Here is a 15053-nt window from a genome sequence, read left to right as displayed (position 1 = left end):
CATATCTTCTCTCCCTGAACTCATTCAGCTCTCTCTCCTTGCCAGTCTCAGTCCCTGGTTGGTTCTCCTGATCAGCTTTGTCTTCCTTACCTACCCATACTCTTTCTCTTGCCTCCGGTCTCCCTGCTGCATCTTTGACTAATCCTTTTATCTTGCCCTTCCCAATTCTCCCCGTGTCTACTGACTGGATTCAGTATCACTTTCTTTCCCCATCTCCCTCAGTAATACACCTATCAGTTATAGCTGAGGTAAAGCAATTAGCCCAGACACATCTTGCCTATCTGCGTAATGTGGGAATCCCCTCATTACACATAGTCAACCCTCATTCTTTTATTTGGACTTTTAAACCTGTGGTTTTGACTTCCTTGGGAAACTGCCTGTTTTATAACCATGCTTACAAGGTCCTACCAGGGGGTAAAAGGTTCCCCTCATAACACACTGACCACACCAAGAACTGCTTAGCTTCATCAAGGTAGCTGTATCATGTGCCCTTAAACCATACTCCGGGACTCAAGTCAAGAATGATATGTAGCAGCTAAGATTAATTTCCATAATTCATCTTAATAGCATAATTTCCAATGTCTTTTTGATATATTCAAAAACTATCAGTAATAAAATATTTTCCCTTTCAAGACTTTCTCTTTTCCCCAATTTGGTTTTTGGAGAAACCACTTCCCTGATTGCCTAAGATGAATAAGAGGCTTCAGGCAGCCAAGCAGGTGTTTTGTTTTTTATTCTATTTTATTTTAGGCCATCAATAAGCCACAAATGACTTTATGAAGGTAGGCAGGACTCAAACATTTTTGCAGGTTAGTTATTTTTAAGGCTTATTTGCAAGGTATTAGGGAACATTCCTGTAATCAGTTTATGCATGTACAAGTCCCATTTAAATGGCACTTCGACATGAATGCTTGAGTGTAGGATTGCACTCCTTAAAACCATCCTTCCTTTACTGAAAGATTTTGTTGATTGAGGAATGCTTCCATAATGTGTGTGGCTTCAGAAATGTCAAAATACTTCTGCAAATCCCAGATTGATCAGTATGGTGGTACAATTCACTTCAAAAATCAGGAACAAAATCAACCATGCTGCTATAATTTGATTGCTAACTTGTATACAATCACATTTATACTTCTGCCGCCCATGTATTAAAATTATGCAGGACCAGCTTTCAATGTCAGAATGCGCTTTCAGTTTCCTAGATAAATCTGTCTATACAAAAAATTGACATTTATAGACAAAATTGTCTATGAATATGTTAAAAATTAAACATTTAATTCATCTTCCAAAGGCAGGTTATACAGCAGGCTTTATAGCTGATATATACATCATGCAGTTTAGAAATCTGAATGTTGAACACATACCTGACCATCTACGTCAAATGCCAAACAAGCTATACCATGTGTGTGAACATCTTTCATGACTGATATAGTCTGCACAGTGTATGAGTCCCAGACACAGATATATGGCTCTTTCCCAACTTGACCTGTTGCCACCAATACTCGTTCAGGATGCAAAGCAAGACTTGTGGGGAAAAAGAAACACAGGGAAAAGTTAATGCTAAAATTTAAAATGGATGTTCTGTATTCTGAATGCCACTAAAGGTTTTTAACATACTTTAATATTTTTCCAGTAATTTTCCCCCTTTTAGCAACATTTGAAAACCTTCCAATATCATCAGCTAATACAATTTCTTGATATATACAACTGCTCTTTTTAAAAATACATATTCACAAAATTAGCATTAATGCAATCATGGGATGTATATAGGCAAGAATAAATGGACAAGACAGAGTATGTCTGCCCCAGTACTTATACAGGAAATTCCTACACACAAATGAAGAGAAGAAGGTAATACACGCATCTGAAGAACTGAAAAAGGAAAGGAAAAGGAAACCAGGTAATTGGGGCTCTGACAGCTTTATTTTTCATTTTCTTTCTCTCTCTTTCCCTGCCTAGAGTGCTAACAGCAATCTAAATATAGATTGGAAAATGAATTATGACTGGCTAAGATGAAAGACTAATGAGAAATAATTTGTTAGAAGTTAAATCCTCAGCTCAGGTGAATAGCAGTTAGTGTGGATTAAGTAGAAAAGAAAGAAAAAAGAACAAGTGAAATGAACTAACCCCTTAATTAAAATATAACTAGAATATATGACCTAATTCCAGGAACTAAGGCAGATGGCCTGGTTAGACCTTCTGGGCAAGATTAGTTATTTGGAAATAATTGTGTATATTTTATGTAAGACAAAGATCCACAGTCAGTCAGAGTGAGGTGGCAAAAGAATCAGTAATGACAGAATATTTTCAGGGAGGTGGCTTAACCTATGCTCCCCCAAACTGGTTTCTATAATTTCTATACATAGCATAGCTTTCTTACACTCTAGTTAAATATCTGACTGTAGTCACATAGGCAAAAGGTTAAGTGAATCAGAGCCACAGAACTGGAATATATCAGAAAATCCTTTTGTTCACTCCCTCTAAGGCAAGATTCTCCAGACATCATCCGCTACAGATTAAATGCATCCACAGTCAAACATAAATCATAGTGTGCCACAAGCAAATAGCAGGAATGAACAAAATACACTTGAAGAACAGACAGAAATGAATAAATCAAGTTAGTCTATCATTGCACATTGCGGCAGGGCAATACAATAATACCCAGGGTCACTAGCATAGGAAGAAATTCCTTTATGATGACTGAAATGCTGATTAGGCCTTGAATGTACAACAAAACCTATCCATTGAGAAATATCTTCATCACGCCTTCCACCTGCCAATTCCACCCTGTCCCCACATTCAGCTACCTAAGAAATAAAAATTTGGGAACCCATGTTCACTGAGGAAACATGTAGTTTTACTGGAGCACACATTCTCCTTACAACAGTCTTCCCACAGCTGCAACAGTCCTTAATGCTCCAAAGATGGAGGGAGGACAGGAAACTAGGAGGATCTCTTCTTGAGTCCCATAGTTTTACCAAGATGCCATATTAAATATGTTAGTTAAAGTAGGGATATGAGAAAGGCTGCTTTCTGTAGGGATCTGCACAAATTGCAATTTGAAGTGTGATTCGCAACACATCCCTGACAACTTTAAAATGGAGGAGAGTTGGTGCATACCTGCTCCTCTGCTGCTCACCACCACTTCATGTTATCAGCAGCGCTTCCCCATCGATCTTCATGCACCAGTGGTGCTCTCCCCAGGTGTGCTCGTGTGATGCCAGCATGCACATGACCTCTACGCATGCGCAGAGGCCACGTGTGTGCCAGCATCATGCAAGGGCAGGTGGGGAGAGCACTGCCAGCGCATGGAGATGGCTGGGGGAGTGACGCTGATACAGGAAGTGATGGTGAGCGGTGGAGGAGCAAGTATGCACCCGCTCTCCTCCATTTTAAAGGAGCCAAGGATGTGTTGCGAATCGCACTTCAAACTGCGATTTGTGCATATCCCTAACTCTGTGAGCTTTCAATCTAGAGTTAAATAAAATATTTCAATATCATCTTTAAACAAAAAAAAGTTCTCAAAGTGGCTTACATTAAAAAGGAATACAATTATGTAATGAAAAAATAATCCAGAAATATAGGTAGCAGTTTTATTACTGCTGAAATATAATCTACGGGTATTTGGCAGGTGGCAACTCAGAGAACTATCCAATCTCAATGATACAGTGGGAGACTGTAGAGCCACCACCCTCCCAGACTTGCCTTACCTGGTTCTCCCGAGCATCTTCTTCCACCACCTACTTAGTGGGACTTTAATACTGTCCAACAGCAGGCAAGGGAGAAGGGGGAGTCGAAGTACAGGGGTGAAGAATGAGATGGGAATTGTATGAGCAGCACTATTTTCCATTGCATTACTTTCCCAGCTGCAATCTTTGCAAGCCTGTCTAGTATATCCTCAAGAAAGAGACACTTTAGCTGTTTCTACCTGAGCTTATTCCATGATTCCCTGGCCATTTCCCAGCTATTTCTTGCAAGCAAAAGACATAATAAGTACCATCAAACACACATATGCACATGTGCGTGCACACACAAAGATTTTGTTGCTGCACCTCTGTAATCAATAAGAACCGTTATTCAGAAAAATCAGTCAGTGGTTACACACACAAGCACATAGTCAAGGACATCAATTTAAAAAATCCATTTGATTCCTGATTGCATTGGCTGACTTTCAGATTAATGCTGCACTAGCACAACAAACAAAGCTGAACACACACAAGAAGGTCATATGCTCAAAGCTGCACACCCTCATGCATTTTTGGTGCACTTGCACAAGCACTGACATCCATCTGTGTTGCTAGCACAAGAGAAGATTGTGGAGTTGCACAAAGTTGCAGTACTTCAAGATGTTGTTGCACCTGTTACAATCTTCTCTGGGATATATAGAATACATCATGTAACCTGTCAACATCTTCTTCCACTAGTGCAAAAGATGTTCCTTTTTTTGAGCAACATCCTTGAGCTATGTATTTAAGTTAGTGTAACATAGTCTGGATGTCAGTCATTATCACTTTGTGCTGTAGTTCTGCTAGAAACTGATATGCTTTGCAGAGAGCCAAATCACAAAACACTAAACAAAATATGATAATTCAGGATGAAGGGAAACCAGGCCTTAACAAATCCCAGGCGTCAGGGAGCTATGGCATCTAGAAATTTAACCAGGGTGCCTTAGGCTAGGATATTCTGAGGTAGAGTTATTTAACAAAAATTTTATTTGTCCCAGCCATTCCTCTTTCTGTTCTAAGTACATTACTTGTAAAAGGGATAAAGAGCAACTCCCTCTACAATGTCTGTCACCAAATCTGGTAATTTTGTCATGTGTTCATTGTCTAGCTCCTGAATTTTGGGGCTGGCTCTTAGAGCCAAAGATAATTTGTCAAGGCCCAAAGTAGGCATTCTGGCCTTTGGTGGGTAACAGTTAAGAAGATGAATACAGAAAGCTGTGCTATTATTCCAGAACAACTACATATTCTAGGATCCAAAAATCTTCAGTTTATGTGAAGAGTTCAACTACTTACTAACTAACTCACTCATCCACCTCTCTCATATAAAACTGCTTAAATGCTAAGATCCACTGGGGAGGCCTTTCTCAAGATCTGAGGCATATCTAGATGCAATGCAGAAGAAGGCCTTCTCTGTGGTCATACTTCCTCTCTAGGGAGGCCCATCTTCCCCATTTCTATTTATTTTTGTCACCATATAAAAATAAACATTCTTATGCACCAGGACCCCAAGATCTCTCTCCTAGTCAATCACCGACATCTCAGACCCCATCAAAGTTGGGCAGGGGCTATCCCAATACACATCACTGTACACTTGCTTACATGGTTAAATAAATAAAATAAACCACATTTGCCACATTTGCCATTTTGTCACCCACTCTCCAGTTTGGAGAGATCCTTTTGGAGCTCCTCACACTACCCTAAATAGTTTAGTTTATAGTTTAAATAGTTTAGCAAATTTGGCCACTTCGCTGCTTACCCCAACTTCTAGATCATTTATGAACAACTTAAAGAGCACTGGTCCCAGTGCAGATCCCTGGGGGACCCCACTTCTTACATCTGTCCATTTAGAGAATGGTCCGTTTATTCCTACCCTTTGTTTCCTGTCCTGCATTAAAAGGACATTTGTATTGCTATAATGACACAGGCATTTAAAATTATTGCATTCATGAGACTATGGAAAGTTGTTTGGAGAAGACTGTGCTTTGCTATATATATTAGGGCTGTACATCATGTCAGTATCATGGACCAGTACCTATCACCACACCAGGCGGGGTCAAACAGTGAGAGCTCCGAAGATGAGCCTCCTGGTCTCCAAGATATACCTGCACAACCTGGCCCCAGGCTCCCTTCTGATAACCTTCTGTATCCCTAGCCATATCTGGACCTAGTGGTGAAAGCTCTGAGGATGAGGGAACCAAAGAGGCACTGGGTCCGGAAGAGCTACCACCCGCATCTTGCCCTGAAGATGGTGTGTCTTCACTTTGCCCCTATACTCTGATTCAGAGAGGACTTTGACCTCCTGACTATGCCTGACATCTTCCGTTGACTATGCCTGACGTCTCCTCCTGAGTGATTCCTTAGACTAAAGACCCTTGTCCCATGCAGAACATGATAGTTAGATCTGACAGTGCTGCCAGATCCAACACTGGCTATGTCTGAATAGTTCAGAATTAATTTTACACAACTATAATTATTTTCTACTCTACTGGAAATACTGGAAAAGGCTTTCATTATGTTGGAATTTGTGTCAAAACTGTCAGAATAGTGAGAATTTGAAAGTGTAGTTTAAGGGCTCCTAGGAGCAAAACAATGTTAACAAAGTAAAATGCCTTATTTGGAAGATGAAGAGGAGTGAAGGGGGAATATTTCTGGGGTGACAGCTCAAGCTGGCCATAAGCAATTTATCACGTCAATGGAGTGAGTCTGTTGCTTTCCAATTGCAATGCTTCTGAAGAGAGACAGCTATTTTTTAATCCCTACTCAACTGCCCTTCACCCTTTGCTTTGCGGACATTTCACATGATATGACACCAGGGTCACAGCTGGAGTTATGAGTGTATAATAATTAATAATGCATCACTTAGGAATGAGATGTAAAAGGGGTAGAGGGGTTCTACTCATTTCACATGAAAAGAAGGAGCAATTTCCTCCAAATGTGGCATGCTTAATAGTGTGGGGCCTCCAATTCCTGCATATTTTGTAATCTTCTGTTGTAAAATAAAGCAGTTATGTCACTTTCTAAAAACCTTTTTTTAACTGATTTTTTTAAAATCAGTAAACCAATCTCTCTCTGTCTCCCCCCACACAAAATGCTGTAGCCAAATATTACCACCATGAAAATTTAGAGAACTTTCTGCCAAGCCATTCCAAAGTTATTATTTTTTAAAAAAAAAATTCCATTGATTCCCATGGGAAATCTGACTTAAATCTAATATTTCAGACTAAAATCTGAGACAATCCAACAATCTAGGAGGGGGAATAATTTGGGATCTGATCATTTTACTGTTAGATTGAATTGTGTCCGATCAGAGTCAACCTTTTTCTCCCTTGCATGGTCCTTATATATATTTTCAAACTTCCATATATACACATGATAACTTGTGTGACTGGTTTTATAAAAACTGGTGGTTTAATTCTGTACTGTTTCTTTCAGTTTGTCCCTGAGCTTATTTCTGTGTTAGTTTCTAAATAAAGGGCTCTGAAAGGAACAAGAAAAGGTTACAATATCAACTGTCCCTATTCATCCCAGCATAGCATCCCCTCCCAATGGCTGCTGTTGGTGTTTCCACTGCATTTCTTTTTAGACTGTGAGCCCTTTGGGAACAGGGAACCATCTCAACATTTCTTTTGCTATGTAAAGAACAAACATCATTGTCCCAATCACTGCTGTAATTTCTTTCCAAAATCAGTGTCTTGTTGTTTGCTTATTTTATTTAGCATATTTATATACCACCAAAACTTAATATCTATGGCTAGTTTACAATACAAAAACACAGATTAAAAAAAAATTAAAACATGGCAGAATTTATAAAAAGTGATGGGATTCTATAAAAATCTGGATGAATACATTCATATTTGCCTTTAAAAAGCTGTCAGAGATGGGGAGGCTCATATTTCAGCAGGGAGGGCATTCCACAACCCCGGGGCGGCAATGGAGAAAGTGTGTCCCTTGTACAACAAAGTATTTGTTGTACATCGCCCAGAGCCTCTGGATGGGGCGGTTTATAAATATAATAAATAAATAAATAAATAAATAAATAAATAAATAATTAGATGATTCTTTTATGTTTCCACAAGATGTGCATAAAGTCAACTTGAGGTTTATGTCACTTGCAACAATTATCACTTCCTCCTTGATACATTTCATGTAAGCAATAGTGTGTTTAATATCAAGCAAATAAGATCTTATTATTATTTTCCTTGCTATAAATACAAGGGGGAAAAGATGGACTCTGAACTCCTGGTAAATACTATACACCATGCATAATCAGAAATAGGGTTCCTAATATTTAAATCAATTTGTTTTAAAAATTATATTGTAAAATTATTATCTTGTACAATAACAAGTGACCAGTTTAGACTCTTTTTTTACCAGCTCTGCTGTATTTGTGAGCCACCAAGCTGAAAGCATCTCACCAGCCATGTGCGGCCTGCCAAGTACTGGGTAACCCTCGTTTTTGCTGCACCTGGCAAAAAGTGTTCTGAACCCCTGGTGACCAGAGAAAACACACTCATACCCATGCAAACACACATGACAGTAGGTTTTGTTCAGATTGTTGGGTAAAAACCTGTGGATACCCGTGTTGTATTCAGGCATAGTGAATTATCTGAGTGCTGTGCCCCCAGACTCCCCCTGACTTTCCCTCTCTTCCCTTAGTCTGTAAGAAACCCGTGCTGGCCCATGTTAGGCGTAGGGATGTGCAAGCCAGCTTGAAACTGACCTGGCTTGCACTTAAACTGGTTCAGTTTAAAGGCTCATCCTCAGACGAAACCAGGTCCGGTTCAGTCCGAGGTGGAACTAAACTTCTCAGGCCAGTTTGAGGGGGGCGGGGAGATTCCCTAAGTGATATTAGTCAGCAAAACTGAAGTACTTACTTCCAGTGGCAGCTGCGGTGGACAGCGGGGGGAGGCTGCATTGGCCCCCACTATCCCCACCAGCCCCTCCCCCGAGTCTACCAAACCTGGCTCAGCCCTTTGTGCACATGTGGCAGCCATGTTTTTGGCCTCCATGCATGCACACGGGCCATTTGCTTGATCACACAAATGGACCGTGCGCATGCACAGAGACCAAAAACATGGCCACCATGCATTTGCGCAGAGGGCCAAAACGGGCCCAGGAGACTCTTACTGACTAATATCACTTAGGGAAGCCTCCCACACACTTTGAACTGGGCCCAAACCAGTTCAAATTTGAGCTGGGCCTGGCCCCAGTCCAGGGGGGCAGGAGGACACTGAACTAATCTAGTATGGATTCAAACCAAACCAGAAAAAATGGTTTTGTGTACATCCCTAGTTAGGAGCCATGCCCAGGACCTGTATATAACCTTATAAATGTATTCATTTACACCAGTGTGCAGTCAGAATTCAACAGTCCAGCTTCATCAGATAACATAAGGTCTATATTAGACAAATTAAAATGAAAAAAAGAAAAACTGAGACAGGAAGTAGAATATATAAAGTATCTGTATTTCCAGTCAGACTGTGTTGGTATTTGAGATCAGGGCTGGTGGATTCAGAGATAAACAAGTTATTCTAGTAAGAACTAATCAGTCTGCTTTCCATTCACTGACTCTATAACTGGACTAAATTTGGTTCTGTTTGTTTGTTTTGTTTTTACATTTATATCCTGCTCTTCCTCCAAGGAGCTCAGAGCGGTATACATGCTTATTTTTATCCTCACAACAACTCTGTGAGGTAGGTTAGTCTGAGAGATACATAACTGATCCAGAGTCACCCAGTGAGTTTCATAGTTGAGTGGGGATTCAAACTCTGGTCTTCCCGGTCCTAGTCCAATACTCTAACTACTACACTATGTTCAAATCGAGGTTCACAAGTTAGATCTCTTGCACCTCAAATGTTCATACATCCACCATCTTGGATCAGGGTGGATGATCATTATTACAAACTATAACACTGAGGTGTCCCTGTGTGACACTCACTACAACTGTATCAAATTTAGTTCAGATGAGTTAGACAGTCCTTAAGTTAGTGCACTTGCACCTCATAAGTTCACACATCCACCATCTTGGATCACGGTGGATGACATCATCACAAACTAAACCAATGGGACATCTCTATGTGTCCATACAGCTGTAATTTGGTTCAAATCAGTTAGATAGTCCACAAGTTAGCCCACTTGCGCATCAAAAGTTTAGGTGTCTGCCATCTTGGAATGGGGTAGATGACATCATCACAAACTATGCTGTTGAGGTATCCCTGTGTGTCCCAACAGCTGTAGCAAATTTGGTTCAAATCAGTTAAGAGGTTCACAAGTTAGCCCACTTGCGCCTCCAAAGTTTACGTGTCTGCCATCTTGGATTGGGGTGGATGATACCATCACAAACTATGCCATTGAGGTGTCCCTGTGTGTTACTCACTGCAACTGTACGCAATTTGGATTAAATTGGTTAGACAGTCCACAAATTAGCCCGCTTGAACCTCAGGTGTTTACACTGCCACTGTCTTGAACTGGAGTGGATGACATCATCACACACCATGCCTTTTGGGCATCCCAGTGTGTCCCTACAGCTGTAGCAATTTTGGTTCAAAACGGTTAAGCGGTTCACAAGTTAGCCCATTTGTGCCTCAAAAGTTTATGCGTCCACCATCTTGGATTGGGGTGGATGACATCATCACAAACTATGCCACTGAGGTGTCCTTATGTGTCCCTACAACTGTACCCTATTTGGTTCCTATTGGTCCAGGCATTGCAAAGTTGATGGACACAAAGACACACAAAATGCCAGGAGATCTCATAAGCCTACTGGAAAGAAGGCTAAAAAAGTGGTTACTGCTTACTTTACCTACCTTTGAACCCTGGAATTTTTCACCCCATGGTGCCACTGATGATCCCTATCCCATTACCTCCTGCCTTGTCGCCCACAATTACAGTCAAAACTTCATACAAAAAGCTGTATGTATTTTATTGTACCTGACTTACTTCCCCTCCATGACTAACATTAGCTTGGGGAGAGGACTATTAAATCAGTGAGGGTTAAGGTTAACAATCCCTCTCTTAACACTCTGGCCCCACTCAAAATTATCTCCCCCATCACATATAAAGGTAAAGTGTGTCATCAAGTCAGTTTTGACTACTGGCACCCACAGAGCCGTGTGGGGTTTTTTTGGTAGAATACAGAAGGGGTTTACCACTGCCTCCTCCCGGGCAGTATGAGATGATGCCTTTCAGCATTTTCCTATATCGTTGCTGTCTGTTGTAGTACCAGTGGGGATTTGAACCAAATATTCCTCAAAAGGGCTGCACCAAGAACATGCATGCACACAAATATAAAAATGGCAGCTGTAGCCTTATTTATGGCAGAAAGAGGGAAAGCAGCAGGGGAAGACAAACCAGAACAGGCAACAGCAAGTGGCAATAGTGAGTTGCTCAGAACCTTCAAATATGGATATATCCCCATTATAAATTCTTGAGCAAGTGATCAGGCAGGCAGAATAGGAAATTTATATAAAACTAAGATGTTTAACAAGCTATCAAATAGAATTATTCTTTTTCCCCACTTCTATGTAACACCTAGCAAAGTGAATGGGATTTGAAAACATTTAGAGCCATGTTTACCCTGATATTTTCCTGTCAATTTGGGTCACAATCAGCAAGTAAATAAGGAGAGTTTAACAGGGCACATTTGTACACACATCAGAATGCATACACTTGTATCTGCCTTCTACTATGCAACTATTTTCCTTGGCAGTTTCCTGTGATGAATTGTTCTTTTTTCTCTGTTCACCATCTAGCAACTCTTCCTGTAGTTCTGATGGTGAAGTAATGTGTGAGCAGACCAGCAAGGTGTGTGTTTGTATTTTGTTTTGGTGAGTTCCTTGTTTTTTAACTTCTCTGCAGCACTCTTTTAGCATTAAGTAAATTATCAAGCAATATAAAAATGCATTCTTTATTTTTTAAATGACCAATGATGCACTAGTTCCTCAAATTCTCCAATTTTAGACACTGAATTCTAAAACAAAATCAAGCTTTAAACTAACAGATTAATCTTAGTAAATCTTCATAAATTATCCAGATACTGTCTGATAACTTGTATTGATCTAAGAAAAAGCATCATTCACCCTGCTTGCTCTAGCTGAGGGATTATAAACAGAGATCAAGGATTAACACAGTTTTAGAATTCAGGAGGACATTTATTTGGTTGTCAGATAGTGATACAGGTGGACCTCGCTATACGCAGTACCACTATTCACAGTTTCACGTTTCCGTGGGTGTCTAATTGACACCCAACCTCATTTCCATGGATTCAAAAGTGTTAAAGCCCATGTACCCATGATTCCTAGATGGCCAGAAATGACCTCAGAGGTTCTCTGGCTGCCATTTTTGTCAATAGAAGCCATTTTGTGGCTCATTCCACTAAAGAAAACGCATTTCCCCCGTGATTTTTCACTGAAAAATGTGGGATTTGGGACTGGGCGGGGGGCATTCCTGGACAGCTGGATATCTGCTGAGCATGGTAGAGAACTTTATTTGCCTTTTCCCCATGTTTTTTCCACTTTTTTCTGTGTTTTTTGCTCTAACCTAATCCCCCCCACCCTCCCATTGACTTCAATGCCCTGATATCCACAGTTCCATTATCCGCTGTTCCTTCATGGAACGGAACCCCCATGGATAACGGGGTTCACCTGTATTATAAAATGAATCCATTCATCCTGCATACACACTAGTGATATAAGTCTATAAATGAAATTCTAAACATGAAATCCTAATGCAACTCTCCACAAGCTTTTTCAGATAATTCCTTAAAACATTTAATTCAACTTTTTAAATAGCATAAAAAAGATATTAGACATTCTTCATAATATAACAGAAGAGAGAAATTGTTCATATTAGGTAATATACTGAAATGACATACATTGGAACCTGACAATAATTTCATTACTGGTGAACCCTGTTATCTGCAGGGGTTCTATTCTCCACTACAGCCATGGAAAACGCAACCTTGGATAATGAGTCATTTAGTAAATGGGATTCAGGGAAATTAGGCTTCAAGAGGCTCTGAAAATGGCAAAAAACATAGGAATGAGGCACTAAAAACTGCAACAACAACAAAATCCAGTGGCTGTTGCTGGTGTTTTTCTTATGTTTCTTTTTAGATTGTGAGCCCTTTGGGGAAAGGGAGACATTTAACTGATTGATTGATTGATTGATTGATTTCTGTATGTATGTTCCACTTTGGTTGAAAAGTAATATATAAATATTTGTTATATTTGTTGTATTAAGTATGACAATTCTGCCAGTTTCTAATTTTATTTTATTTTTGTGATCAGTAACCCTTCAAACGTTTACTTTCCAATCAATCCATAATGGATAGGTTTCACAGTTAACAAAATCACATAGCTCATACCAAAGAGGGAGCCAGGATGGCAAGTGCCTCCTGGACAAATACTTCCTCCCCACGCTCCATTACTGGGCCCTTATACTTACCTGAAGAAAAGGCACTTTTCACATACTCCATCCATCACTAACAGATCTGGGGGCAGGGGGAGCTTTTCACTCCATCAAAATCAATTGTTGGGGTTTCCTCCCCTCCTTCCTGAGACAAGGAAGTATGCCCAGCCAGCCAGTAGAGTGCCAAGAGAAGCTGGGGGCTCCAGACGCCAGGATAGCCCTGGCAATTACCTCTCAGAAGCCAGAGAGGATTCAGAGAGATGTGCAACAGCTGCTGGGGGGTGGGCAGGTGTCACCCAAGAGACAGCAGATTGGTGGAGAAGAATAGCCAAGATAGCAGCTCCACAGCTGCAAGCAGCTGAAGGAATGACAAGGCAGGGGATGAAGTTGGGGAATGAGCCCCCTTTGGAGGCCAGGGATTGGGTGTCCAGGACACGTGCCTGGCCAGGGAAGATGGAGCCGGCCGAAAGTGGGGAGTGTCTGAGATGCAGGGCTTTATTTAAGAAAGAGGCTGCCGAGGATGAGCAGATCAGTAGGGATGGGGTTTGTGGGCCTGACAGTCTCCCAGAGAGGAGCTCAGGCTTTTGGCTCCCACTGATAGGTGAAGGAGGGAAGTGAATAAACTTCCTTCCTTCCCCAATTCTGAGGCAACACCCACGCCTATAATTCACTGTGATAGAGCAGAAAGGTCACTTTGGCTAATTTCTCCTCCCAAAAGCCAGACATCAATATGACTTTCTTAAGCAAAAAGGTTTCGAATGAGAGTATTAATGTGAACTAGCCGACCCCGCACAGAGCATCTGTGTGGCACTTTGGGGCCGGCTGTTTCCCCCTCCCTCTACCTCCTGCCTTGGTCTCTCCTCTCTTCCCCTTCCCTCCAGCCCCACACTCTCCAGCCCTCCCATTCCTCCGCCCACACAGAGCCTCACCTGGCGGCCGGAGACCAAAGAGGGCCGCCCACCCACCTCCACCATTTTTTCTCCCTCCCGTCGGCCTGCCACCACCGCTTCTTTTCTCCCCCCCCCCGCCCGCCCGCCGCTGCTGCTTTTCTCTTCCCGCCCACCACCGCCTTTCTCTCCCCGCCCACCTGCCCGTTGCCGCTTTTCTCTTCCCCCTGCCCACTGCCATCCCCATCCCCACCGCTGCTTTTCTCTCCCCCACTCCTCCGCCTGCCACCGATGCCACTTTCTTCCCCCTCTCCTCCTCCCTCCACACTCGACCAGGCTTCTCGCCAGAACTCTCGCAGCGTTTCGCGAGAGTTCCGCCGCCAAATCGTGGACACGCATGCCGGCTAAGAGAATTAATTATTACCATCATTTCTCTTTTGAAAATCTAACATGTAATACAAAGCTCTCCTACCCTGCAAGAATTGCACTTTGCCTCTTCTGTGGCCTCCAATACTTTTTTTGGAGTTGCCACTGTACAACCAAAAGACAGACAGAAAATACATAAAGAATGCAGTTTATTTTTGCATTATCTTTGCATTAACTCAGCACTGCACAACTTTGGCCTTCCTGCAGAAGTTGGACTACATCTCCTATCATCTCTGACTATTGGCTACTGCAGGTGGGGATGATGGGAGTTGTAGTCCAACAAAAGCTGGAGGGCCAAACTTGTGCAGCCCTGCATTATATAGAGATACTTCCTCCCAAAAACTTAGGGTTTCAAGGTGTACAGAGTCATTGTAAAAATGTTTATTCTGAAGAAAGTCAGTGAACAACATGATACACAGTGCAGTGCTGGCGTTGGCCATTGATTGATGCTGCTGTGCACGAGACAGCATTGTGCAAGTGGGCAGTTGAGCAACTACTTAAAATATGTGCCCACAGCATCAGTCAATAGCCGATGCCAGCATTGTGTTGTGCATCATACTGGCCAATGAATAAAGAAGTCTTATCTCTAATAAGTGTGTGTAGAATT

General features: G+C 41.6%; 1 protein-coding gene across 11 annotated transcripts in view; it reads right to left on the bottom strand.

Annotated features, from left to right (window-relative positions):
* Window positions 1-15053, bottom strand: part of EML5 (EMAP like 5) — a 266795-nt gene that overhangs the window by 229699 nt on the left and 22043 nt on the right. For all 11 annotated transcript variants that reach the window (XR_008313699.1, XM_053285479.1, XM_053285478.1 and 8 more), the window contains exon 2: window positions 1365-1524. Coding sequence is in view for 10 of the 11 variants with exons in the window: in XM_053285469.1 (XP_053141444.1) it covers window positions 1365-1524 (160 nt within the window). In the remaining variant the exon portion in view is untranslated. The remainder of the gene's footprint in view (window positions 1-1364; window positions 1525-15053) is intronic.

The sequence above is a fragment of the Hemicordylus capensis genome, chromosome 1 (assembly GCF_027244095.1).
Source record: "Hemicordylus capensis ecotype Gifberg chromosome 1, rHemCap1.1.pri, whole genome shotgun sequence".
NCBI classification, from domain to species: domain Eukaryota; kingdom Metazoa; phylum Chordata; class Lepidosauria; order Squamata; family Cordylidae; genus Hemicordylus; species Hemicordylus capensis.
This window is presented reverse-complemented; position numbering and strand designations above follow the sequence as displayed.